Here is a 26387-nt window from a genome sequence, read left to right as displayed (position 1 = left end):
GATATGATAAGGTGATTATGCATGGGCTGTGCGCTGCTCCCGCCCATACTTGGACACACACACATACACACACCCTGTCCCGTTGGCGCTGATGGAAGTTGACGTCGCATTTTTCCTTAAAAATTCTGTGGATGTCCTCCATCAGAGAAAGCTGGCAACCTGGCGCTCCCCCGATTAATTTGTCTCTTCACTTCTAATCAGTGTCAAGATGGAGGAAGGACGCAGGGATGGTGGAAGGAGGGGAAGGGAGAGGAGGAGGAAGCCAGAGGAGAGGAAAGCCGGGGAAAGAAGGCGCCTCTACACCGTTTGATTTGAGTCCACCAGGGGAGCTCTTTAGATCACATCCCAAAAGCTCCACACTCCAATGAATTCAAACAGGGACGACCGCCATTGTTGCACTTCAGCAGCACCCATATGCCGAACCTTCATCTTAGAAAAATCGACCTAGTGGTGGTGTTATTGTCAATAAGTACGTGCATGTGTGACAGGTATTATATAACAGAAATTAATCTCATATCATAATCTTATAATAATAATAATACAGTAATACTAACTTGGTAAAAACAAAGATGGGGAACATTAATATTTGAAAGGAGTTTCTGGTTTGATGTATGGAGAGGCAGATTATAATTGCATATACTATAAATTATGGGAAAATGGTAAAGAAATAATCTATGTGTGTGTGTCTGACTGTCATTGAATATGTGTGTGAGCTCATTTAATTTCATTGGAAAATACCCCCCAAGCTCCTGCTTGTATTGAAAACACCATGACTATTATTGGCAAAATGCTACATCCTGAGCGACAGGGGAGGTTGCTGAATGCATTGATGTACTGTAGATTGTGAATGATAGGGGAATGACGGCGGGTTAGAAAACTGGCACCCTCCACTTTTTCCTCCAGATAATTTAGGCTCAAATTTAGCACATGAGCTTATGAGGGTTGGTGGTGGTCTTACTGCCTGAAAGCTACAGCCAAAAGTGTAAGTCGGTTTGCTTCTAGAATTACATGCCTGCGACCAGCACAAAATGACCTACTAATCTGATGAAGATATGATGTGTGTGGAGTGAGAAGTGTGGGCTCTTGATCAAGATTAAGAGAAATGCTGTAGAAGCTTCCACCCACTAGTTTCTGCAATACACACCTATTATATGATCTGAAACCGAACAAACTTCCCCAAATCATAAACTGCGATAGCTTGTCAACCATTCAAGCTATCACAAAGATCATTTAGGCCAGGAAAGTCCCAACTCTGGTGACTCATTTATACTTCACGTTCACCTTTCTATATAAGGTTTGGCGAGGCAACAAGGCCCCAAAGAGTGGTGTGTTTGAGCTCATTTCACGGTGGCTTCCCATTACTTCTTATGGGAAATGTTTCATTCCACACTTGTCTTGATGATTCCACACATTGTTATGTATTTTCTGCGCATGTGTCAGAAAAGCTGCAGGGCTACCTACAGGTGGAACAATCACACGGAAGAATCCATAAAAGTATATATTTTGGGAATAGTGTATAGTGTGATGTACCTTGTACTACAGGCACACTAAAAGAAAGCACTATAGTGAGACTTTTCTGCCATTGCTTTTGATCTGATAACCCATTTAAGTGCCTCAAATTATATAATCTGTAAGATGTGCTGATGATGGTCTTATTTAACATTTTTCTCACAGCTATATTTCCGTCTGAACAGCCTCTGCTGATCTCTTTGTCAGTGTACACCTTTTTCTTAATGGGACTGATGGGATTTTTATACAAGAATGAAGAACACAAAGCCCACTGAGATAATGTTAAACATATGTTAATGTTTGTGTACAGTACATATACAGTATAGCTTAACATGGCTTATGTTAACAAGTCAATACAGAGTATTAAATTATCGACTGGGAGCGGAGATTGAGCTGCTAAATATGTCCACATAACTGAGAGACAGACCGATCTCTAAAAGACTCAAGATCTCAGCCAACTGAGTTCGACAGAGTTTCTCTACCTTACACATAAATGTCTGGTTGTAGGGAATAAACAGCAGAGAAGAAAAGGAGAGGCAATGAGAAAGTACAAGAGCTGGCAGGATTTTGCACTGTATCCAATGTGTGTCCTGCCCCAGTGATCCACCAGGACACTGCACTGCAAGTATGCAATTTTCACTTCATTTAAACGAGGAGAAAGCAGATGACAGGAGGGGGAACGAGTAAAGAAAGCCACAAAGAAGTGCTGATACATAAAATGCCTCGGTTGGGCAATAGAACACCTGGCCATATGGGGGAGTGAGACACTGATTGGCTGGAGAGTCAAACGCTCCCATGAAAGCAAATCATGCTGCCTTATGAAGCCTATTATTTCTCACTCGGTATAAATATGTTACAGCTTATGTAAAGCATTACCAGTGGTGAAGACAATATATGCGTGACATCGCCACCATATGCAAGCTGTTTCAATTAATGCAAAGATATACTTGGGGACAACATATTAAAGGCTAAATCTAACTTTACCCCCCTGTGCTTTTTTAGTAAGGGGTGAAGAAATCAGAAAGAGTTTAACAGGCTGATCTGCAAACATTTTGTCCCTGGGTATGTTTCAGCTCCAGGTGAGCCACCATGAGAGCACAGTCACCATCAGCAAAATCATCAGGATGGAGGATTATATTGTTGGGTGTAATAAACATTATGTCCTTAAGGGGCTGCTACTGGTCCTTCAATTCAATTCTGATAAAACTCCGTTTTTTTCTTATCGAGGAAAGGTGGATTTTTATGTGTGGACATCTTGTTTGCAGCTCTCTAGCAGAGGTCAGCTTGCACCACTATCGCCTTTTTGTTAAATTTACATTATTGATTGAAATGATCTCTTATCAGGTCCAGCTTCAGATGAGGACGACACCATGTGCATACAAGGAGAAGATAGCCAGAACCTGAATCATGCGCCTCCTCACACCAAACACAACCACTCTGCTTGTTTTTTCACTGACGTGCCCTTTTGAACATCACTCCTTATTTCGCTTACATAACACGTTTGCTTCTTCGGTTGTCCTGCCACACTTCTTACTGCAGATGTTTGATAAAGACCAACTTGAATCCCACAAACACTGTAAATTGATATAATATTCCGCCTCTAAGTGAGAGGAGGAGAAGTGGTGTGCACAGCAAAAGGCACAAAGACCTTCCTGTAAGTGTCTTCAAACCTCGGTGGCTGCTCGCTGACGAGAAGGATTTTCCCATGTGAATGTAGCCTCATAATAGATCTTCCACGAAGTGCAAACTTTGCCAGGAAATCTGAACAAAATGCCAAAAAGGAGACCATCTGGAGAATCTCTGACACATAAAAATGGTGTCTCTTGTGATTCAGCTCATGCTAACGCCTCTGACCCTCTGACCCTGTTTGAGCAACACTTACAACAATGGTTTTAAACGGACTCTGTGGAAATTTCTGTGTTGTGCTCGAAGCCTGTTGTGAGTTTTACGTCAGCAGACTCCATTTCTAAACCAACGTGAGCTGCTGTTTCTCTCTGTTAGCAGAGCGTAGAGAGACCCTGAGAAATGCTGTCACAGAAAATCACCAAGAAATCCACAGTCCAGCACCGGTAAACACGAACAAATCGTCCACAGGCTTGTATAGGCAACCGAGAGAGATGAGGAGAGATGTCACATTATCCACTCGCATATCTCCAATATAAAAGCCATTAGTACATGTAGATTGCTGCAAATTGTTACGTAGAGATTATTTTAACAGATTATGCTTCGCCCACTCTGTGTGCACAGTTGTGGGCCAATTATTCTCCTGTGGGAGACAGAAAATAGAGATCCCAAAAGGAGACATGATAAAGATTAGCCAATAGCAATACATTTCAATGTCATCAAATATGACATCTCATTACTCTGGTTCCTGGGGATTGAAAAGATGCCAGAGAGAGGCGGCAACGTTGATGAAATTCCCAACAACAGAGAAGTGCAGTGGATTGTTAAGTTGCAAACTATGTGCCCCAAAGGATTGAGTGATGAGACTCTATGACATGTCGTACACTCCAGGCGCCCTGGGTTTGTAATGTGTACTGTAATGTGATTACACAGCCTATGAAAGCTGCAAGGTAGATGTTTTTTATTCATTAGATGTTCTTGTGAATAAACTTGATTACGTTTTGGAGAGTCTAACTTGTTTTTTGCTTTTCCCTCATTTAAATGTTCATACGTGGAACATAATGGGACAGACTGTACACGTCACTGTCAATTATTAGGAGACACTCCCACGGGAGACGAACAGGCCAAGACCTGTGCACACAGAATTGGCAGGGCATCACTTAAGGGTTTGAGGTTGAAGCTTCATTTATAAGTTGTTAGTCATTTCGCAACATAACATTTGAGTTTAAGTCCCTTCATGCAATCTCAGATCTGCATCTGAGATGTGCTGGATGTGTGAACATCTCTTTTGAAAAAAAAAGAAAAAAGTACTTAAAACAGAGAATTGCTTGTGATTTAGTCATTAAGATCTTGCTTATCTTCTTATCCCTTTTGCACTCTGGTCATTCATTGTCATCGTGCCTCTTGGCTGAACAGCTGCTCTCTGAGAAGTAGGCTGAGGTTGGGCAAACGAAAGCTGGGACATAACATCTGACTGTATGAAAACTGAGCTACGTTTTATTCCCAAGAAGGGAGGAAGACACTGGGCTGCATGCCCACACAGGAACCACTTGCTCTCCTTTTGACACTTGGTGGCTCTGTGGACAAGGTTTCCACAAAGCACTTAATGATTAGGTAATCCTGCACCTGATGGTCTATAGGCTGAATTATAAAGCACTTTGTCACCTTGCCAGGGTATATAATGTGATCAATATAAGAACTTTTTGAAAATGGGGTGTAATTCCCCAATGAGAATTAGTGTCTTTGCACAGATGTGCTTTTTATGTCCTCATTCCATGTCAGACTTGTTCACTGCCTTGATAGGAGGTTGGAGAATTTCATAATAGATTAGGGAAAGCTATTTATACTGTAAAGCTATTTCCTCTAATGACTCCACTGACTGCAAAAGAGCTCCCTGATAGAAGCAGAACTGAAATCTATAAGAGGCAAATGTAACGCACACTAATCCAACAAAACTGCATGATATTCACATTGTACCTGGATGCATCAGTGATCTCAAGCAGATCCAGCCACATGCGGAGCCGCGAGGATCAGTCCAGAGGAGAGACTGTGAAATGAACATTAACTTCCTCCTCTTGTCTCTTCTCCTCATCTTCACTATTGTTCACTTACTGTCAGTTGCCATGGCAGTAGCTTTAGAAACTCTCAGATAGGCCGCCGAAAACCATCAGGAAGGCCATTCATGAATGTCGATTTGACTAAATACACCCATTTCACCTCTTCATGACTCTGTGGTAATAGCCCCAGAGATAGATTATACACAATTTATATACCTTGCAAAGCCACCAAAGTCTCAATGTGTGATGCGGATCTGGACGTCAGGCTGTAGGAGTTGCAGGTTGCAGATTTGCAGTTCTCTCCTTGTTGTTTTTAATGTAATTGTTAACAAAATAGTGTAAATCATATCCTGGTGTGCTCTGGAAAATTGATTTATTTGGTCCAAATGTAAATACAGGTCATAATAGAGTGCTGTAGAAATGAGTCCTAAAACCTGGAAATCGATAAGTTTTGTTGCACATCCAGTTCCCTCGTCTCAAAGTCGATGCTTCGATGTTTTTTTAATTGGTGTTCGGTTAAAAGCCTGAAATGACTTCTGTGGTTACCACGGGCTGAAAATATTTGCATGTTTCATGCAATATTTGTTTTGTTTTACGACACAATAAACATCGGTTGCGACAATTGGCTACTACAGACATTGTCTGGAACATTAAACGTCATCAAAAATAGTCATAAGACGCTTAGTGGTGGCAATTAAGTAATGGTTTATAGCCTCACAATAGCTTTTACTTCTAGCCATTTAATTTATGCTTCAAAAATCACAAAAGTGGTGTTCATCTTTGAAGATGATCTTGCTCGACACAATGCGTATAAGCTTGTGTTTGCCACAGAGCTTATTTTCCCAGATAATCCAAAATCCAATTTCAATTCATGTTAGCCTACAAAAACACGTCATCCCTGCAGTGCTTTTTGAACTGCTTGACTTCTCAACCACTGAGACCAACAACCGCAGTTTTCCCTCTAACCTTAACAAGCAGATAATCATAGAGAAAGAACAGACAGGCGTCCCCCTTAAACAAAAATATGCCAATCATACCAGCCTGAAATATAGCCTAGCGCTAATTAAACTCAAATGACTAACATAAACAACTGCTGACAGCTCGGGTGTGAACATTTCACTCAACCCAGTGCTTGGAGGTGATAGCCACTGGATACCTAATGGCTCTGTTTGTGGCAAGAAGGCAGCATATGGGTAATGTTGATGAGTTGATGGAGGGAGAGGGAGTGAACATCGACTCAAGGCAGACAAGTCAGTACAAATGACTGAAAATAGTACTCCGACTAATGTATCCAGACTATTGTTTACTTGCGCATCGCCAAAAATCCTCGGGCCGATTGAGCGCCATAGGAGCTCAATCGGCCCGAGGATTCATCCAACCGAGGCCCAGACATTCATGACTGTGTTCTTTTTTCATCCCAGGCATCGCAGCCAGGAATAACTCTCAGAGAGGAGCTGACAGTGAGAATCCAGCGTATTTTCAATCCGCTGTCAGGAAACAGTCTGTAGCTCCGAGATGAAGAGTGACAGTGAGATGTGAATTCAATGGACTGCATTACTGTCAGGCTCAAACGATTATAAGGACAGAAATGGAAATGATGGTATTTTTCCTTGTAACGGCGTCTCAGAGTGAGGATCTGACCATGCAGAGAATGGAGGAATTAAGGGTGGTGAAGTACAAATTGTAAATATTGATTGCCAGCAGAATCGAGAGAAAGTCACTCTCAGGGGATCAGTCAGTTTCCGCTTTGAGGACTAGGGGGAGAGCAGAGACTGGTGACATCTCAGACGGACAGTGGTTTTCATCACTCAAGTCCTCAGTCTTCTGTCCCTCCTGTGTCTGTTTGGTATTAGGGAGTTTAGCAAGCATATAAGCACATCAAATGCATATTCATATGGTCCAAAATCACAATCGCAATGCCTCAGTGGGCTTTACAATCTGAACAGTGAACGACATCCTCTGTCCTCAGACCCTCGATTCCAGTGAAGTGGAATATTGAGAAAAAAAGAAAAAAGACGGAAGAACCTCAGGAAGAGCCACAGAGGAGGGATCCCTCTCCCAGGATGGACAAACATGCAACAGATGTCCTATGTACAGGACAGAACAACAAAATCAATGCTGACAAATTGCATTGACAGAATATCTGATACACATTATAATATATGTAAAGTGTGTGGATCCAGGAGACGACTGAGCAGGCTGAGGCATCGCCAAGTGGTGCCTGGGCTACAAGACCTCTCCACCACAGTGACCTGGAAGAGGGCGGGCCACACTAGATAATTAGCAGTAAACAGAAAAGATCAGGGTGAAGAGGCATCACATTTAACAGAAATACCGATATAAGGAGACAGTAAAACAGAGGAGAGCCATGATCCAGCGGAGCTCAGGGTATGAAGATGGAGCTAAGTGGCCCTATTAGCTGATGATGTCTGCCTGCCTGATTATTGATGATATGTAATTATGGTAACTGTACTGAAGTCCTGCAGAATCCTTGCACTAGTTTTTAATCTGTTATCCGTTTCTATTTTTGCATGTTGGGGAAAGCCCATTGGATATTCGACTCCAAAATGGGCACGGTTTGTTTGTTATTGTTGCACCATGAGTGCAAATAGTAGATCACCCAGTTATGTTGCTTATGTTGTAAATTTGTACGGCATGTGTTTCAATACATTGCAAAACTCAGGTTGGAACTTCTTATTATTGTGTCTATCTAATTTTTGCTGCTGTTTGCCAAAGTGTTGTTCTCTGATGTCAGAGTTAATGTTTAGCAGTGGTTACTTTGTTAGCAATTCTTTCACATTACAAATGTGTTTGTCTCAATGTTGAACAACCTAAATGACCTCTTAAACAACAGCTGTATTACACTGTATGTCTTATAATCAATGTCATAAAATATTGATTAACCTCCCCCCCAAAAATGATAATTATATGTCCCATGAATAGTTAAACACTATCATGGCTGATCATTCTTAATAACAGCCCTTAAAGGCTTGAGATCCTTGCTTCACCACATAAGATGAATCCTTTTTAAGTGACATTTTGAATAAGATCAAGTTACTTTCATGGTCACTGGCCAAAGCACACCATTAGCATTCAGCATGTGCACGCTCTGGCTCTAACTGCAAGTCCTCCACACACGACTGCTACGTGACTACATAAGATGAATACAAACTGTCTTTACCGACGTAAAAGAGAATGATTGTGATTCCCATCCTACCTCTGGCTACAGCGTACAGTTGATGCGGTGATGCAGTTTGTACGCAGTAGCGCTGACCTTCTCACTATATACCTCAAGTTTGGACATTTGGAGTGGACGACCTTGGCATATATCTCTTGGTTTCACTCAGAAAATCATCCAACTGTGTGAAATGCAAGGAAATCGTAAAGCGGTTACACTACATTGGTATCCTCTTTAGGAGATTATCAATTTGCAGCTACTGATTCAAGAAAGAACTTTTGGAAGATATAATGAAACAAGTTAACATAGTCACCACTTCCTTACACAATCGGTATGTTTCAGTGCCCAGTGACATTCACAGGAACAGTGAGGAAAAGAGAGCGAGGGCTTGAGTGAACAAACCCAAACATATCCGTCACTAGGCAAAAAGTAAATATCTGATTAAATGTGTCTGTTATGAAAAGACCAAAGGTAGATGAGAGTAGATCATTTACAGAATCAGGCTCATAAAGATTTGAAGTAGATTTGGTTTGGACTTTGCTCTGCACAGTCCTCGTGGCACCATCCAATGTTTTGTTTTGGCCGCTGCTTTGTAGTTTGAATAATATAAAACTTTATTAAACCAATCTATCGATCTATCGTTCTCTCTGTCTGTATCAAACAATGTGTACTGCCATGAAAGTGGATCTCTATTATGCTGAACATACAATTAGGCCAACATATTACTGAATATTTGACAAGTAGATATTATCTGTCAATTTAAGTGCACAACAGCACCCCCGGGGGGAATCTCTTGACATTACACACCCTGAGTAGAGTTATTTTCTCTAATTCATATTTTACATGAGTGTTATGTGACATAAAATCAGTTTTATCCTCGAAATAGGCATACGTTTATAGTCCGTCAATAACTTCAATAATGATATTAATACGGAGGAATTAAAGGGGAAGTTCAATTAAATAAAAAGTGATAAGATGATAAAGTTAATACAGACGTAATATCGATATTTTGGCTCCATTTCAAGGTGCAGGGGAATAAATATATAACCACTGACGCCATCGTATTTGCCTGTAGCTATTTTATTATTCCATGTAGGAACTTTTGAACGTTACATTTTCTTTCCGCCGGCAGACTGTGTTGGTAGAACATTCAACCCCGTCACCTGACGTCACTTCCTCCCCACGTGAAACGCTCGGTACATGTGAGGAGCAGCGTCCGCATCCATCCACAGCAGCTTTCTTCACGTTCAAAGGCTATCAGGTCACATATTGTCATCTTATGGTTATCGATAGCAGGACTATGGAGTCAGCAGAGGAGGACGCGCTGCTCGGAGAGGAGTCAGAGGAGGAGCACAGCGAATTATCAGACAGCGAGGTGAGTTACTGTTGTCATGCTAACATTGGCTAACGTTAGCCAGCCAAAGCTAACAACTGTAAAACTATCCAAATGAAATGTTACAAACAATACGACTGTCTTGCTCAAGCTATAGTGAAATTGCCTTATTTTTGATTTACTGTTACTGTGGTTTTGTCTGTACTGCATGTGTCTACACACAGATTGTAAGTGTCTTTGGTTTTACCGCAAGGTACAGAATAAAAACTTAAACGAGTTTTGTTTTCTTTAGCTTCAAGAAGCCTTTTCAAAGGGGTTGTTGAAACCTGGAATGAACGTCCTGGTGGATGAGCCCAAAAAGTGTGTCAACAATGTGGTGAGTGAACTCTCAAAATGTCAGTATTCAATTTGGTGTGTTGCTGTGAGTGGTCAGCGATGACATGCAGCACAGAAAACACATGCTATAATGACCTATAATGATGCACTGTCTCTTGTATTATGTTGTGATGCAGGAGGGTATGAAACAGTGCCTTGCTGACTTCCGTAGAGATCTTCCCTGGATGGAGAGGTTAGACATGACCAACCTGCCGGCTGAAGACGTCCTTTCAAAAGTTGAAGGGAAAGTTCCAAATGCGACAAATGGAGATATCAACGTGGACGATGATTTCCAGAGGGAGATGTTCTTGTGAGTGACTGTAACTTGATGTGTTTGTTGAGTTTGGATGAAAATGTGAGGTCATGTTTGACTTAACGGTCTCACCATAATCTTAGCAGAGTAGTTGTTCTGAAGCTTATTTGCTCTTCCTCTGCAGATGGAGTTGTAATGCTCAAATGTACCTTTTAGGACTAGTTGACCATGTTGGCATTAAAGTTCGTTCCTCAAACAATTAACAGTGTTTGGACGGCACTGTAAATGTTGTCCGTGTCACATGAAAATGTTTTAATAACTACCAATAGACAACTTGGTTCAGTCTTATTGTTTTATATTGTTGTATGCATGAAAACATACAAAAAAGTTTTTTAATTTATGTTTATTTTGGCAAGTTTTTTCCTGGAAAATACAGAATGACATATAATGTACCTTAAAACCACAGGATCAGCTTGCACTCTGGTCATCTTTCAGTTATTATCTGTGCAAAATACACATGACCCTTAAGTCTCCATACTGCTTGATCTAAATGAGATTTTTCCATTTTTGTTTAAAATACTATGTCACCATCACAGTGTATAAAGAAGTCATTTTTGATCTGTGTTTGTTTTCTTCCAGCTACCGCCAAGCTCAAGCTACAGTCATCGAGGCACTGCCCCTCTTAAAAAAGAACAGCATTGCCACCAAGAGGCCTGATGATTACTTTGCAGAGATGGCTAAGTCAGACCAGCACATGCAGAAGGTGAGTTGTTTCTTCATCACAAATCTGTGTTGATTACAAGTTGACACAAAAATGCCAGCCTAATTTTATGTCTTCAATTGTGAACCTTAAGTTAAGGGAGGAGTACTGAATAGCTTGACGTCTGAAATATACTATTGTAAACGTTATTTGGGATGATAGAGACTAGTGTTGTAAAAATATTTACACACGCATCTCCGCAGTGTCCATATAAGCCTGCTCCCACTCTTCTGACGTGGTCAGAAATTAATTATCTTAAATAATTTATTCTTTGGATAAAAATCAGCAATCTTCTGTCAATTCTTTTTCTTGTGGTATTGAATGTCGATATTTTTCCAGGTGTTGTATTGAATGTACAAATGCCATTATTGTGAAAACACTGATGGAATCCCAGAGAGCTTTAGTTCCTTATGTAGGTGGTGTCTGGTGTGAATGGGCAGTTGACATGTCATTACCGATATTTGTTCAGGACAGCTGGTCTTTCTTTCCATCAGTCTTTCAAATATTGCCACAAACAAAAATGTTTTGTCTTCCCCTGTTCAGATCAGGCAAAAGCTGATCTCAAAGCAGATGATGATGGAGAAATCGGAGAAGGCCAAGAAACTGCGCGAGCAAAGGAAGTTTGGCAAAAAGGTTGGCGTCTGTTCTTTACTTCTGTTATAATTGTTTGAATCCTTTTACTATACTTTGTTCATTGAAGAGAATCAGCAGATATTGAATCAGATGGAAACAATGTTGTCTCCTTAACATCATCCTGATACAAATGTTCTTAAAATGATCCTTTATGATGTAGGATATAGATGTGTCTAGGTGAACTAGAGGTCTGCCTTCACACTAATGATCATTGATGTGTAATGGGAAGTATGCAATTATCATCTGTTAATGAGTTTATGATGTGTGCCAGGTCCAAGTAGAGGTGATCCAGAAGAGGCAGAAAGAGAAGAAGGCTATGATGAACGCTGTGAAGAAGTATCAAAAAGGTGGGATTTTTGGTTTTAGTCAGTCTTTGGTTGTTTTTTTCATCACTAACTTTTATACATTTATACAATGCTGCAGATAGCTTTGCTGACTGTTATGCAAAATATGAATGTGTGACTATGTTGTCAAATTGAGATTTAAGATGTCTGATTCCCCCCCCCCCCCCCCCCCCCCACTCCAGGAATGACTGACAAACTGGATTTCTTGGAAGGAGACAAGAAGGCGGGTAAAGACTCTTCTCAGGGACCCAAGAAAGTGTCCAACAAGAAGGGGTGAGTGGTTGCATTTCAGCTCTGCACACTGCAGTCATAAATATCAAGCTGGCAAGTTGAGTTTTTTTTTTTTTTTACTCTAAACACTAAAATGTTTACTGTTATTTTGGCAGCCCCAATGCCAAGAGAAAGTACAAGGACCAGAAATTCGGCTTTGGAGGCAAGAAGAGCGGGAAGAAGTGGAACACCAAGGAGAGCTTCAACGATGTATCCAGTTTCCGCGCCAAAGTGGCTCACGCAAAGGGCGGGAAAGGAGGGAAGAAAGGCAAAGGAGGAAAACAAAATGTGAGTCACACATACACAAAACGCTGACTGACTGATTTACTGAATTCATAAGTGTAGAAAATGTGTCAAAGGAAATTTATAAAGCTACTAGAAAAACTGTAGAGAAGCTCATTTTTCTCTACTTTGTTCCACTTGTTTTTCAGAAACGCCCAGGAAAGTCTGTACGCAAGAAGATGAAGTCCCGCTCATAAGAACCAGCTGAGACTGGTCAACAGGCTGGACTTGAATCTTGCTTCAGCGCAGGATGTTTTTAGGAGAACTCTTCTTCCACAGTTTTTTGTACAGTATGGCTTCAAGTCACAAAGAGACGAAGAAAGACATCCTGCCATGCTGCTGAGGACGCCATTTAAAGGACATGACTGGTAAAGAAAAGGCCTCGCTTTGTAGGAAAGGTTAACCCAAGAATGGACTACATACCCGAACTACAATGTTGTTATCCAGGGGGGAAAAAAAAGAGAGGGAGAATTTGGATGTCAAGAAAATGTTTAATGTCTTTTCCTCTTTATAATTTGTTCAGGATCTGTTTTTCCGGTCTGAGGACATATTATTCTGAGGTGGTTTTAAAGCTACTGTCTGTGATCACACCTACAACAACCTCTGCTGTCTTATTTACGCCGTGTGCACCTGTTTGATGTTTTATTTTTTCTAACTCTGCTCTTTGACACATTGATTCTCTCCCATGGGACATGCCATTTTATAATATTGAACAGCTGTTAGTTTTGCCCTTTCCCATTCACTGATATGATTAATATGTGACGGGGAAAAGGTGCTTTGTATAGACCCGTGCAAAAGTTTTCCCCTGCAAAGTGTTTTTTCTTAGATTGCTAAGATGAAAATATGCTTTTGTTGAAGACGCCTGTATGTTTGTATGATAAACAAATAAAAAAATCTCAACACAGGCGCTCACTTTTGCTCAGATTTACTTTCAGTCTTGGGGCAGTTGGATAAACGCAGGGCAATTTCTTGGTGTATGGTCACGTCCGTGCCGAATCGGTGGAAGTTTAACCTCCTGTCGCTGCGATTTGATGGCATCTAGAGGGAAAACAAAGGGTAGAGTCAAGACTTGAGTAAGATGTTAAAGGGACATCAGGTTTATTTAATAATTAAGTAGGACCAGGAAACACGTTCATGCTCCTGTGGATCCTTAGGGTTTAATTCTTGAAATAAAACAATACGCAAAACAATAGAAATAAAACAACTAAATTTGAACCAAAATCCAAAACTTTTTTAGTCTTTATTTTTAGATTAGGTAAGGTCAGGTTAATAGTTAGCCTAAAAGTAATTCAGGGACAAGGGTCTATCTGATTATATTAAGACGCTGTAGCTTCAGTGCAGGCTCTATGTTTAAGCCTAAACTCGATGTCAAGCCACTTGTTTTTTAATTCTTGTGTGTCAGATTGCCAAAGTGATGTTTTCCTCACCAGTGACGTTGACAGCCAGCCTATCTCCTGACTCTCAGTCTGTGGCATTTCATATTTCTTGGTGGGCTCCTGGCGGGCTTTGTGAAAGGCCTTGATGAAGTCGGCTGGAAAAGAGAAAAGTATTTGCTCAATCAGTAACACAGACGCTGTAAATCATTTACCGTCTCTAACTGCGTCCTCCTGTTTGGATTCTGCTTGGTGTCTGGAGTAATGTGATACTGCGTTCAACTGTTATTTATCCAGAGGAGAAGAGCAAAAACAGTTTTAAGCCGAGTTTCACTGGAACCGTTGTAAACTTACAGTCTGCGAGCACTTCAGGTGGTTTCCTGGACATGGGCTTGTCTGGCAGGATGTGTACTGAGAAGAAGAAGAAAACACACACATTGTGAGAAATGAAGGCAATGCAACATCTACACACAGTGTAATGTAACAACAGGTTGTATAACAGGTACAACCACACGTTTTCTGTTATGCTATTTGTAATTTTCTGCTTTTTCAAAACAACTGTACTCCCCTTTTTTCACATTTGGATCACAAGTAGTGTCTTTATTTAGCTGTGTGTATATTAGAAAATGAAATCGCTACTTACAACAGGCTCAAAGTGACAACAACTTTCTAGAGACCTTTTCGAAAGCAGTATTACAAAATGCTGCTCATGCATAAAACAGAGCACAAGCAATGAAAGGCACGTGGAAACGAGACAGAACGTCAGCCAGGCGAGTATTACAGTGGGAGAGAGAGAGAAAAGGTGATGCAAAAAGAGGAAAGACATTACATGAGAGGAATCAAAACAGATAAGAGGCAGTAAAAGGAATGAAAAGATGGAAAGATAAAAAAAAAATCCTGTTTAAAAAAGATGACTTCACATAAAAGTAAGTAAAAATGGGCTTTAAAAGAAGTTACTGGTGTATAGATTTAAAAAGCACCAGAATGAATAAAACAAACAGACAAGACTAAAAACTAAAAGAAAACAGATAAAAGCATCAGAATGCACAATGTAAAGCAGCTTTATAGCCTCCAAGTTTGTTTTTGAGGAGTCATCTAAAAATAACATCTGTCCTGGTGAATCTGTCACAGTGCAACTTAAGCAAATAAACGCCTTTTTTTCTGTGTTCAGCTTGTTTTTTGAATTTTTCCGCGCCAGGAACAGAATGTAAATTATGAAACCAGTCGACCAGTGTCTGTCAGTGTTCCCAGCTGTGCAGCGCAGAGAGGAAGAGGACAGCGTTAGCTCACGTTTGCGGTGCGGGTTGATGCTGAACTCCGTGTGGAGCTTCTGCTGTCGCTGCTCTTTCCGGATCGTCTCGACGTGGATTGCGTTTTGATGAACCACGGATGGTTCCATTTTCTTCTCGTTTCCTGCCATGTTATAAAGAAAAAAAAAACAAAAAAAACCCCACCTCAAAGTGGCACCGTTAGCCGGTAAAACAAAGCTGCTCTCACTGCAGGAGCTGCTATCTGATTTCGTTACCTAGCAACAGTAAACACGGCCTCCTGCTGCAGTAACGCGACTCGACCACACGGTGGAGCTGCGCGCTCAGACATGGTGCTGGTGGAGCAGTAGAAGAAGCCTTCATGTTTTCATTCATTCATCATTCATGGTCGTTATCTTTCATACTGCGTCCTTGATCCAGAGCTGCTGCTGCTGCTGTGAAAATACTCCACTGCAGGTTAATGTTCTGCATTCAAATCCTTAAGTAAACGTATGTACGTATTACAAAAAAAAAAAAAAAACTTAGTTTCAGAAGTAAAATGTTCCCTGTCAGTGTTGTACTATTTATATGTATTTATACTATTATGTGCATGTTGTATTTTACTGCTGTACATGTGTGAGGGTGAGCTCAGTTTACTGTCTGGTAGTTTCATATATCATCTTTGATAAGATCATCGTTTGTTTGTAGCATTGCTTTCACCTGTGGTGGAACGTAGCATAACATGTAAGTGCATACACTCAAGTACTTCATTTGATCTACTTGTAGTTTACTTCAGTATTTCCATTAACTGATTCCTTAAACTCCCACTCGACCTTGTTTTTGGAGGCAAATGTTGCGTTTTGAACTCCACTGCATTCAGTTGATCACTTGAGTTACTAGTTACTTTGCAGATTACATTCTCCATCAGAGCCAAAGTACTGCGTTTTTAAATTAATGTAGCTTATTTTCAGTTAACTTTTAAAAACTCTGATTCAGATAGTCAGAAAAATGCTGAATATCAGATCAATAAATTGATTGAGCCATCGTATTCAGTATATATGCATACATAAATTCATGACTTTTGCTTGTTCTTTTGATACTTAAGTATGTCAAACAAAACAAAACAAAATTCTGCATTTTTCCGAAATGTGAATCTGAATTTGGAAATAGATGTTTTTCACTGGACGGGTATGAAAAAGTGAAGAATTGAGTAGCAACTAAAGGTGTCAGACAAAAGAGTACAATATTTGCCACTGAGAAAAAAAAAGCTAAAAATGGAACCAAAGTACCTCCAATTTGTAGTAGTAATCGAGTAAATGTATTTAGTTACATTTCACCACTGGCTGTAGATTTCTCCTTTAAATCCTACAGTTACAATCTCCACAGCAGCAGAGACAAACTTTTAGTCAGCTTAACTTTAGCGTTTTCTCTCATGTGCATTCAAGACATGTAACTTCAGTAGTTTTTACATTTCTGTTCTCGTTTCATTAGAGTTCTGGTGCTCTCTGTGTTTTTCTGTAGGATTCTATTCAGCCTGAAGCCCTTTGTTGCATTATTATTGACAAAAGTTCTCTCAAAAATATTCTCAGAAGTGAATAAATATCACTCAGAAGAGCCAGAAAGAATAATAAAATATTTCAAATTGGTGCGAGACAATAACTCAACTAAAATATTCATTAAGCTCCCGCAACTATTGTATTCAAGTCAAGCTTTCCTTTCATTTGATATTTGTAATCACTTGTCAGCAAAGTTGCATTTTGCCCACAGAGAACTGAAAAAACATGGGAATTTACAATTATGTCACATCAAATAGTCCATCTTTTTCTTTACCTCTGCTTCACAGTAAACATATCCTGGCTGACAGACGGACATGAGCAATAAAGTCAGCGTCAGATCCGGAAAATCTACATCATTCAAACTCATTTTTCCTACTTTGGGGGAACTGTGAGACGTGAATTAACAAATCGTGGGCATATCTCTCATCTGTCAGAGCGTTGCAGTCTTCCCTCTGACTTTCCAGAATCCATTTGTTCGTCCTGATACGAGCTGCAAATCACTGCTGTTTTTGCGCCATGTTGAAAAAATCTTTGCCTGGAGCACACAAACCCATCAAAGTGTGGCGGGAGAGCGCCAAACGAACGGATCCGTCCAGACCGTGAGAAAAATGTAGCCAAACTGAGTACAGTGTGATTTATGTTTTTTTTTTGCTTACACATGTTGTCTTAGGGCGATGGAGGCATGCTTTTTTTTTTTTTTTTTCAGTGTTCGCTCACCGGGACTGTCTGCTGCGTGTAAGTCTCGCAGACAGAGCACATTTGAAGAAACTAAGAAACTTTAGAGGAAGTAACACCAACCCCCCCTCAGCTGACCAGTGACCTTGTGACGGTGCAGTGTGTGTGTGTGTGTGTGTGTGTTAAAAAGTGGAGTGGCGTTTCTTCACGCTGTCTCAGAGCACACCTGACCTCCCCTGTACTCACACACACATAAATAACAGTGCTATCAAAAATCTTGCAAACAGAACTCACGGTTGGGTGGCTGCTGCTGTGGCTGTGCTGATATTCTTACGAGGCTTGCAGTGGCAATCCTTCCCACCACTTGCATTTCATTTCTTTTTCCCCCTCCACCTCTTCCTCCAGCCTTCCTCCTCCTCATCCTGACTCATCTGCTCTTGTCTGACGTTTTGTTTTATGGACATTGTCTTTTTTTTTTTGCTTCTTCTCACGGTAACAGACAGCTCAATAAAGGTTGAGATGTTCGGCTCTCGGTTCCTGTCTCATAACCCGATTCGAGCTTTATTAGCCCCTGCGTGAAAGATATAATGGAAACAGGTGATAACTCCAACATCGGAGGGCCTGTTGGGGGGAGAATCGGGTGCTTTCAGTGTGGGTGGGTGACAAGTCCCCTGTGGTGTTTGTGTATGTGCGCGAAGGAAGAGTGAGCAATATGTATTACGAGAGGATGGGAGGGCTCGCCGTGTCAAGCTTTGTTCCCCGGCTCCTGTCACAGTGTCAGGACGAGTTACCATCGCGGCGGCTTCTGAGCTCCTCGGGCGGAGGAAGAGTAAAAGGCCAGTTTGTGAGTTTGTCCAAACTCCAGTGTCACCCACGTGCCAGGGAGGGCACGGCAGATGGTGTACGAGTTGATCTAATACGACAAGACTGCGGCAAACTGCTTTCCCCTTCTTCCCTTCCCTAACATGCATTGTTAACAAAGAGCCATTTGAATTTCAAGTAATGCGGGTTAACGGCGGGGATCTAATCTCCATCATCCCCTGAGCGGGAGTCGGGAGGAAGCATTTTTGTTTGGTTTTAATGTGGCTGAGGAGAATTATTAACGACTGACTAGTGTGTGGTGGAGTGTGCCGCGAGCTTTATCCTGCGAAGATTTGAGGACGTGATTAAACAGCGCGCCGTTTCCCTTGTTGTGCCACTTCATCAGCAACGCTTCATCAACAGAAAATGTTTCATGGCATTACTGGCAAAACAGACTTTTAGCGCTGATATTCAGGTTGAGTTTTTTACCCCATTATTATTTTGTTTTTCGCTTTACTTTCTTTTTATTTTACCTTATATTCTTTATCCGTCTAGACTGGACAGACGTTTTCACGGACGAGGTAATGCGTTTCAGTCCTCTTCACGCCACATTAAGTCAGGTTGGCCCTCTCCCTTCCTGCCTCTCTGTCTCTCAGCTGGCGTTTCCTCAACAGTTATATTGACAGGCGAACAAAAGAAACGTAGCCTTTTTGTCACGTAACTACTTGCGCTGTTGTGATGACTTTGCAAACCTAGCTGGTGGTTTTGCTGATGCGTTTTACCGCCATTTTTGTCAGCAATGTTGAGAATAAACATTTATATTATATTTCATTTGCAAACATATGAAGATGCTGCAAGAAAACAACCTCACCGGGTCATTTTTTGACCGACAGAAACGGTCAGATTATCAGTCTAAGGGTTAATATGAAACAGGCAAATACAAATAAAACACTTGACTTTATGATGTGAACTTAATGTATCCTAGCAAAAGCACAAAAAGCTTGTTGGACACAAAAAAAATCAGTTATTATGATATTATGATAAAATATCCTTCAGCTTCCAAGGTGACCTCCACAGTAAACTGGAGGACATGGGGCATACATTTCAGATCAGATTTTATAAAGCTATGTAAGGGCTGGACAGTAAATTTAGTGCACTAAATGGTGAAAATGGGGGTGATGTGAGGCTTTAACCTCGACCATCTGCATACACAACTTGTGTGGCAACTTTTCCACTTCCAAGTGTTGACTGCGTGATGTAACCTTTACAAACTCACTAATATCATAGATATAGACTTAGTCGATGATCCGATTTTTCCCATTAGCTATCGCCAATGGTGTGCCGTCTTTGTCTCTAATATCTCTCAGTAGGAAAACGAATCCTTTCACTAACTGAATCTCAGCGGGGAGGCACTCGCTGTTTGATATCAGGTAACGAGCAGGTGTGAGCGAAATTACGCCGTCGAGATAAAAATCCCCATAGAAAGAGCAGAGGAAACCGTGTTGAGGTAAATCTTGTCATCCAGATTCACATTCCAAACAGAGGATCAGATCAAAAATACACACAGAATGAGATTTAGGTGCAGTGTGAGTGTGGGTACTTTTTGCACAGACTCCCGCGTTCCCCAAACAGGTCACCTGCTTTCTCCCCGGCTGACTCCATGCCCCAGCGCCAGCCTCTGACCTTTCCTAACCGGGCTATGTTTTAATTACCGAGCGCCCCCGTTGCCTGCTAATTAAAACATCATGTCATGTATTATTCAGCCATTTTCTCCACCATTGCTCTAACACGAAGCAGACGAGAGGTGCACACTTTCCCCCGTCACACTCCGTCTCATCCGCTCTCACATACGTTTAATGGCTAATAAAAGCAGATGATATTTTCCTAAGAGGAGGGAAATGTTTGCTGAGGTGTTTTAATGCTAATGAAATCCCTCTGTAGTTTTTTCCCCCCTTTTTTTTCCCCTCCCTGTCCTGGTAGCTGCTGACCTTTTGCGCGAGTGTCTGTGACTGAGGTTTCAAAGGAAGCTGTACCATTTTCAATCAAGCACCACTTAATAAAAATGTAAATTGATTTTCTGTTGCACAAAAGCGGCCTGGAATGGAATTTTAAAGAGGCCGCCTTCATCGGGAAAATGCACCAGTATCGCCCGCGATAAGCAAAACACAGAGGAGTACGGAGACATTTAAAATGAGATAAGCTCAACATACGCTGCGTTTGGTATGAATTTATAAATCCAGCGGTAAACCTTATCTTCTCCGTGCACTCTGGCCTCTGGTTAATATTTTCATGATGTTTTATTCAAGTGTGCGAAACATGAAATATAGAGAAATGTAACACATTTGAGTATTCAACATTTAAGTTCATTTTTTGAAATCAGAAAGTGCAGTAAAAAAAATGTCTTTAATCTGGGCTCGCCAACTAGCTTGTTTTTAGCTTTCGTCCACACTAGGCCGTCTCCTTCTGCAGGAGAGTGACAACATTTGAGAACAGTCCAGTCACGGAGGAGGGATCGAACGTGTTCATTGAACTTAATTAACGACCAGTGTGATTAATTGTGTCTGGGGCGCCCTGAGGCACAAAGTACCTGTCTGAAATCCAGGCAGATTTGAGCCGGCGAGGGTAATATGTCATTCCCCGTCTCACTGTCTCCTCATTTCCTATCATCTCTCCACTGTCTGCTCTATCATAAAAACGTAAAAGTGCACAGTCATTTCTTTGCGGAACGAGTTTAAGATGGACTCGAAATCGGTTCGGGAGAAGATTTGATCAAGATCTGTGGTCACGGTATGCATTTATTCCAGGTTTGAATTCCATTTTCTCGACTTTCATCTACCACTGGATGAAATGACCTCATCCGTGGACGCTCTTGTCTTCTCCGTTCCACCGCGGTATCACGTGAAACTTCACATCATAAAAACTGGCCTGTGCACACCAATAAAGTTTAGATCTGCGGCTCGAGTTTTTCTCATCTGACGATTAAGATTTGAAGAAGTTCTTTGGGGATGCACTGAGCTGTGCTGTGTGATCTCCTGCGAAGGCCGTGAGAAAGTGGTTTTGTGGTTTGGCTGTGGACCTCCGTGTCTGTGGCTGCCAGTCAACCAGAGCGCTAATCTAACAGCAGATACAATCCCAGCGTCCCAGCCCTTTGTCTCCTCACGCACGGCGATAATAATTTATCCCAGCTTTTATCAGTCTGTTTTTTTTATTTTTTTGACCCCAGTGGAGAGGGACGTGGAGTGTTTACCTATCTGATTATGGATTTTTATTCAACAAACGACTCGTGTTTAGAAAAGCAGGGCACCTTTTACGCAGAGCCACACACACACACACCGTTCTGCTCCGTGACTGTTCTATCTATTCACCTTGCACTGGAGACGACAGGTGATAGCAGACCACATGTACTGGTACCTGTACAAACACACACACTTGTGCCCTCCGGTTTGTTTTGATAGTCCTGTAGGTGTCTGGGGCTCGCTGGAGACATCGTGGCCGTGGGAAAGCTGTCTTGCCATCAGATGGTAGCTCTGTGTCACCACCGCTGTTGTCTGTAATCTCCTGTTTTGTCTCACTGAAGGAGACTTTCTCAGGTAGGACAGAGCTCAGCAGAGATTACTGCGGGACAGATTAGGAGAGAGACTGCGCTAAAGGTGGGTGTAGCACAGTGTCAGACTTGAAATGAAAAGGGACAGCGGCCCCTCAGTTTGGTGGAGCTGAACACCTGATTGTTGAAATGTTGCGTGGCCGCGTTGCTTTGCATTCACTTCCTCACCAAAGTTTTCTTAGTGTTATTCGAAGCGCTGCTGCGAATCCCAATGGAAATAGCTAAACACGTTTTTTTTTTTTTTTTTTTTTTTTTTTGCAACAAATACAAGGTGGAAGTAGGAGGAGGATGAAACAGTTCTCCTCTTTTCTTTCACTTTTTCACCCCAGGTGGTGTTTATGTTTGTGCCTCGATCCTGAGCATGCAATTAAACATTTTGAGGATGAGAAATAGATTGTTTGCAATCACATACATTTTTACATTCTCATACATTAGCTTTTATTCTCATCAGCCCTCGCAAGCCTGAAATTACGCATTGCACCAAGGAAACAGCGTGAGAAACAGTAAGAAGACACACCACAGACACCAGTGGGGGAATGTAAACTCAATACATTTGCTCAAGTATTGTACAGGAGTACACAACAGTATTTCACTTTCATACGACTTAATACTCCACTCATCAAGGCTATTATTTTCTTTTTCACCCCACTACATTTGTCTTTAGATACTAATTACTTTGATATTACAATTCTTGTATCCATCAGTCCATGTAACCCCAACTTTGAATTACATGTTTCGAGTGATCCTTCACGCTCTTAGCTGAACTAACTTTTCGAAAACTCCTGGATAAGCTGGACAATGCATTGTCACAAATTTGAGAACGTAGACGAGAAACATATTTTTCTCTTAAAGAATATGATGCATATCCATAGACTGAACTAGTCAAAAGTATAAAAAGTAGTTGCAACACACACATTATTGCAGCAATATCAATCCAAGAACACTGGATATAGCCAAACACTGACAGGGACCCTTTCTGCATTCAATACTTTAAGTACATTTGCGTACATTTAAGCTTTGTATGAATACGTTTTCTTGTGGTGGAGTATCTTCGCAATGTTTGTATTGTTACTCTTACTTAAGTAAAGGATCTGAAAACTTCCTCCAGCACGGACACTCATACGTTGTTAAGTCATTTATTTTGGTAACTGCATGCTACACAGCCAAGGATTTATAAAGCGTGTGGGACTTTGTGTCATTTAGCGGCGTGATTCCACGTTGTAAACGACTGCACACCCCTCGTTCACTCTGTGGAAGAGGACCCCGCTCCCTCTGCAGATATAAAAGGCTCACACCACGATAACGAAGGCAGGATTCTTTGTTCTATGTGTCCATGAGCTAATGAAGACATCATGATGAATATCACATTCCTCTTCTGCCGGACCTCAGATTGCGACCCTCACAACCTGCCGTCCCATGCTCAGGACAAAAGGCACACAAATAGCAACATTCCCCGGCAGGCCTGTGCCTTGAAAAACTCTGGCGTGTGCACCGACACTTGTCTTGTGAGGCATTTAAGTGACTCATAATCTAATTTTTCCTCATATTTGCCTCCTGACTGCAGTAGCTTGTCTTCATTAGCAGCGATGGCCTGGAGTGAGCGTGTCAGGTTGATGGCTTTTCTCTGCCTTGCCTGCTAGCACAAGCAAGTGATTAGCCCATCATTAGATGGGTAAGTGGTGGCGAGACAGGGCACCCCTGGGTTTGTGTGCACTTACTTGTATGCGTGAGAGGGATTGTGCGTGGACGTGTGGGATGAAACATGGACGTTTTTTTGGGCGCGTGAGAGATTGTTTGCGCCCCCCTGACTCACACCCCGTTGATCTGCTGAGGAAATTGTGTTTTCGCTCTCCGCCCCACTGCCTCACTTATCGCCCGCCTCTGTAATGTGCGTGTTTGGCCTTCTGGTGTAGACAACAGCGCCCGGAGTACATAACATATGCACGGTTGCACATACTTACACATTGGCAGTAGACTCATGCATTAGCAAACACTTCTGGTTAAATTACAGCTCCAGATGTGTCCTCCCGTGGATGCGGGCGGGTGCATGGTGTGGGTCGCTGGGGTTGGTGTACTTGTTGGGAGCGCCCCGTGCAAACATGTCCTCAGACACACATTCGCCAAGTTCATACAGACATCTTTGACCCTCAGCACGGTTGACACACTCGCTCTGTCGCTGTCACTTCCTGTTTCCCCTCTAGCATCAGAAGAGGCATGTGCAAGATACACACCAAACCACTGACATATTTTGCCATTGAAATACTTTGAAAGTAGGATGTAGGATGTCTCACTCATTTTTGAAACACAAACTCTAAATATACACCTGTTATCCGTGATCAGTGACATCATCAGCAAGTTAGAAAGGCAGGTGATAATTCATTCTTCCTTGCAGTCTTCTTCTCTGCTCAGGTCTTTTTTTTCACACTTCTTGGTGCATTCATGCCACCTGTGGATCAGTGGAACAGTGTGAAACAGTTAGTGCTAACTGCATGGCTAGCTGAGCTTATTAGCTAACAGAAGCGAACATTACAGTTCGCAGCAGCTAGCGATTACTTCTAGCCTCGCATAGCACTAGCACATCCTTTAGAGTCCAGATCAGAGTCATGGCTGAAGCTGTAAGTCACCTCAGTATGAACAGGGCAAGCATGAGTCATACATATGTTTACTTCATTACATTTAAAAAACAACAGGTCCCCTTTAAAGAGAAATTAGCGTATGATTCAAAGAAAAATGCAAATCACTTTTTGTAGGTTTTGCCAATTTCTTCTACCTCATTTTGTGTTTGAGGTTATACCTCAGAGACATTTCGAAGACAGGAGATGAGACAGCTTAATATCTCCAGCAATTAAAGTCTCATTTCAGTAAGTTCAGTAAGTGCCGGAGTTTGCAGGCATACCCAGCCCTTTAATTTGTTTTGGAGAAATGCTATCCAAATGAATTCATATCAGGAGCAAACGTTCGCATTTGGAAAATGAAAAACAATTTCAAGGTTTCATAATGTTCTCGCGGGTTGTCTGTGCTCCACAGAGGCCTGACAGCTCGCTGAGGCCGTATTGCAACATGAAGCAATCCCTTTTTTTTTTCAAGAGGATTTCACATTATGTTTTAAATCGCTGATTTTCATTGCCTCTGTGAAATAACAGAATATATCACATGGAGACTTTAATGGCAGCCCTCTCCTCCTCTTTCCACGCTATCTTGTGAGACAATAATTTAGAGAACATCCGTAAGCCTGAGAAAGTGAGATGAGCCATGAGTCCCTGTTCATGCATTTGCTCATACAATCATCTCTGTAATGACTGGTTTTCAGCCAAACACTTAAGTGTCTTTCAATCCAAATAGACTACTGGTATTCACAGCATCAAGGCTAAGATAATGTTGTGGTTGACTGATCCTTTTCAGGCAATGTCAAAGGCGAGTGTTGCCAATGACAGGGATACAGGAAAAAAGACCAGCGATGAGGACAAAATCCCTGATCATGGCGAACTGATAGTGGGCTAGATAGTTGGTAGTAAATTCACCATTAACGGACCTGAAAGCGTCTCTAAGTGTTGGACCTGAGCCACAAATTAACTGACAAGCTATATTTGTACAGAATTCAGGTATTAAAAGCAGAGTGCTAAGGATCTTCTTTAAAAAGCCATGTTTAGACTCATACAGAAATAATCCCTCTCACCCCTCACCAGTGTGTGACGGTGTCTGTGTCTGTGGAGACCCTGCCATATGCCTGTATTTCTTATTTTTGTGTTTTGACCAGTTGTGGGACATTTCTGGGCACCAACCTTTGGCCGGTGGGTGTACAGCCCTCAGCTGACAACAGCGTGCATGATGTGAGGGCTGAAGGTGTTACACTGGGCTCTGATCTGGCAAACACAGTTTTGGGGTGTGCGATTCTGGTTTTTGATGAGCCATAAATGTTGTGTTTACTAACTACAACTGATTAGTCTTACTCCGTCTGCCTTCAAGGACAGGAATAAAAAGATATAAAGGAATATAAAAGCATGTACTATTAACACCTTGACCACAGTTGATGTGTGAGGCGAAAGTCTTCTGTCAGTATTGTTTGGGTGTCATCTGAATTAGAACTGGAGCAATCTGCAAGTTCAAACTCAAATAGTTATAATAATTTAAGTGGAGACTTATGTCACTAAATTAAAATGGCTTTCAGCACTCAATCTTTTTCTGTAGAGATTAGTTCCGGCTAATGTTAGCTTTTCTATGGCCTCTGGAATATTGTTGAGGACCTGACGTGATTAAATGCAATTTCATATAAACTGTGAAGATTTCGAATTAGCCTGTGTGTTACAAGAAATTACAACATGCCACATTACAAAACATTGTGCACATAATATTGTCTATGTTAGCTTAATTGGCTATGTTCACACATAAGCTAACCTAGCTAAATTTGCTGCAACAAAACGGCATCAATGCCAGCTCCAAAATGCACATTATTACATATAGAGGCAGGTAGAAAATAATTGAAGCCACACCCACATTTATTAAATGTAGTGTAT

At 41.5% G+C, this 26387-nt stretch overlaps 2 protein-coding genes across 2 annotated transcripts; one reads left to right on the top strand and one right to left on the bottom strand.

Annotated features, from left to right (window-relative positions):
• Positions 1–9646: 9646 nt before the first annotated feature.
• ebna1bp2 (EBNA1 binding protein 2) lies at positions 9647–13521 on the top strand. The gene is made up of 9 exons (XM_030434432.1): positions 9647–9742; positions 9993–10076; positions 10213–10385; positions 10968–11091; positions 11632–11721; positions 11993–12068; positions 12248–12338; positions 12452–12623; positions 12767–13521. Exons 1-9 carry the CDS (start codon positions 9647–9649, stop codon positions 12812–12814), a joined length of 954 nt encoding a protein of 317 aa, XP_030290292.1. The 3' UTR covers positions 12815–13521.
• A 4-nt stretch (positions 13522–13525) lies between these two features.
• cfap144 (cilia and flagella associated protein 144) lies at positions 13526–15509 on the bottom strand. Its single transcript, XM_030434433.1, has 4 exons — positions 15281–15509; positions 14345–14401; positions 14045–14148; positions 13526–13655 (listed from the first exon to the last, which is right to left on the bottom strand). The coding sequence occupies exons 1-4, from the start codon at positions 15408–15410 to the stop codon at positions 13527–13529; spliced, it is 420 nt and encodes a 139-aa protein (XP_030290293.1). The 5' UTR covers positions 15411–15509; the 3' UTR covers position 13526.
• Positions 15510–26387: the final 10878 nt, after the last annotated feature.

Source organism: Sparus aurata, chromosome 11, assembly GCF_900880675.1.
Source record: "Sparus aurata chromosome 11, fSpaAur1.1, whole genome shotgun sequence".
Classification (NCBI taxonomy): Eukaryota; Metazoa; Chordata; class Actinopteri; order Spariformes; family Sparidae; genus Sparus; species Sparus aurata.
The sequence above is the reverse complement of the archived record's forward strand: the minus strand, read 5'-3'. Positions and strand labels throughout refer to the sequence as shown.

Excerpts from the sequence above, each read along its gene's own strand:
- ebna1bp2 (XM_030434432.1), top strand. The coding sequence starts at position 9,647 with ATGGTTATCGATAGCAGGACTATGGAGTCAGCAGAGGAGGACGCGCTG. Across the intron at positions 10,077-10,212 it reads AAAAGTGTGTCAACAATGTG|GAGGGTATGAAACAGTGCCT; the intron begins GTGAGTGAACTC and ends GTTGTGATGCAG. Across the intron at positions 12,069-12,247 it reads TGTGAAGAAGTATCAAAAAG|GAATGACTGACAAACTGGAT; the intron begins GTGGGATTTTTG and ends CCCCCACTCCAG.
- cfap144 (XM_030434433.1), bottom strand. The coding sequence starts at position 15,410 with ATGGCAGGAAACGAGAAGAAAATGGAACCATCCGTGGTTCATCAAAAC. Across the intron at positions 14,402-15,280 it reads CATCAACCCGCACCGCAAAC|TACACATCCTGCCAGACAAG; the intron begins GTGAGCTAACGC and ends TCTTCTTCTCAG. Across the intron at positions 14,149-14,344 it reads ACCTGAAGTGCTCGCAGACT|CCGACTTCATCAAGGCCTTT; the intron begins GTAAGTTTACAA and ends TCTCTTTTCCAG.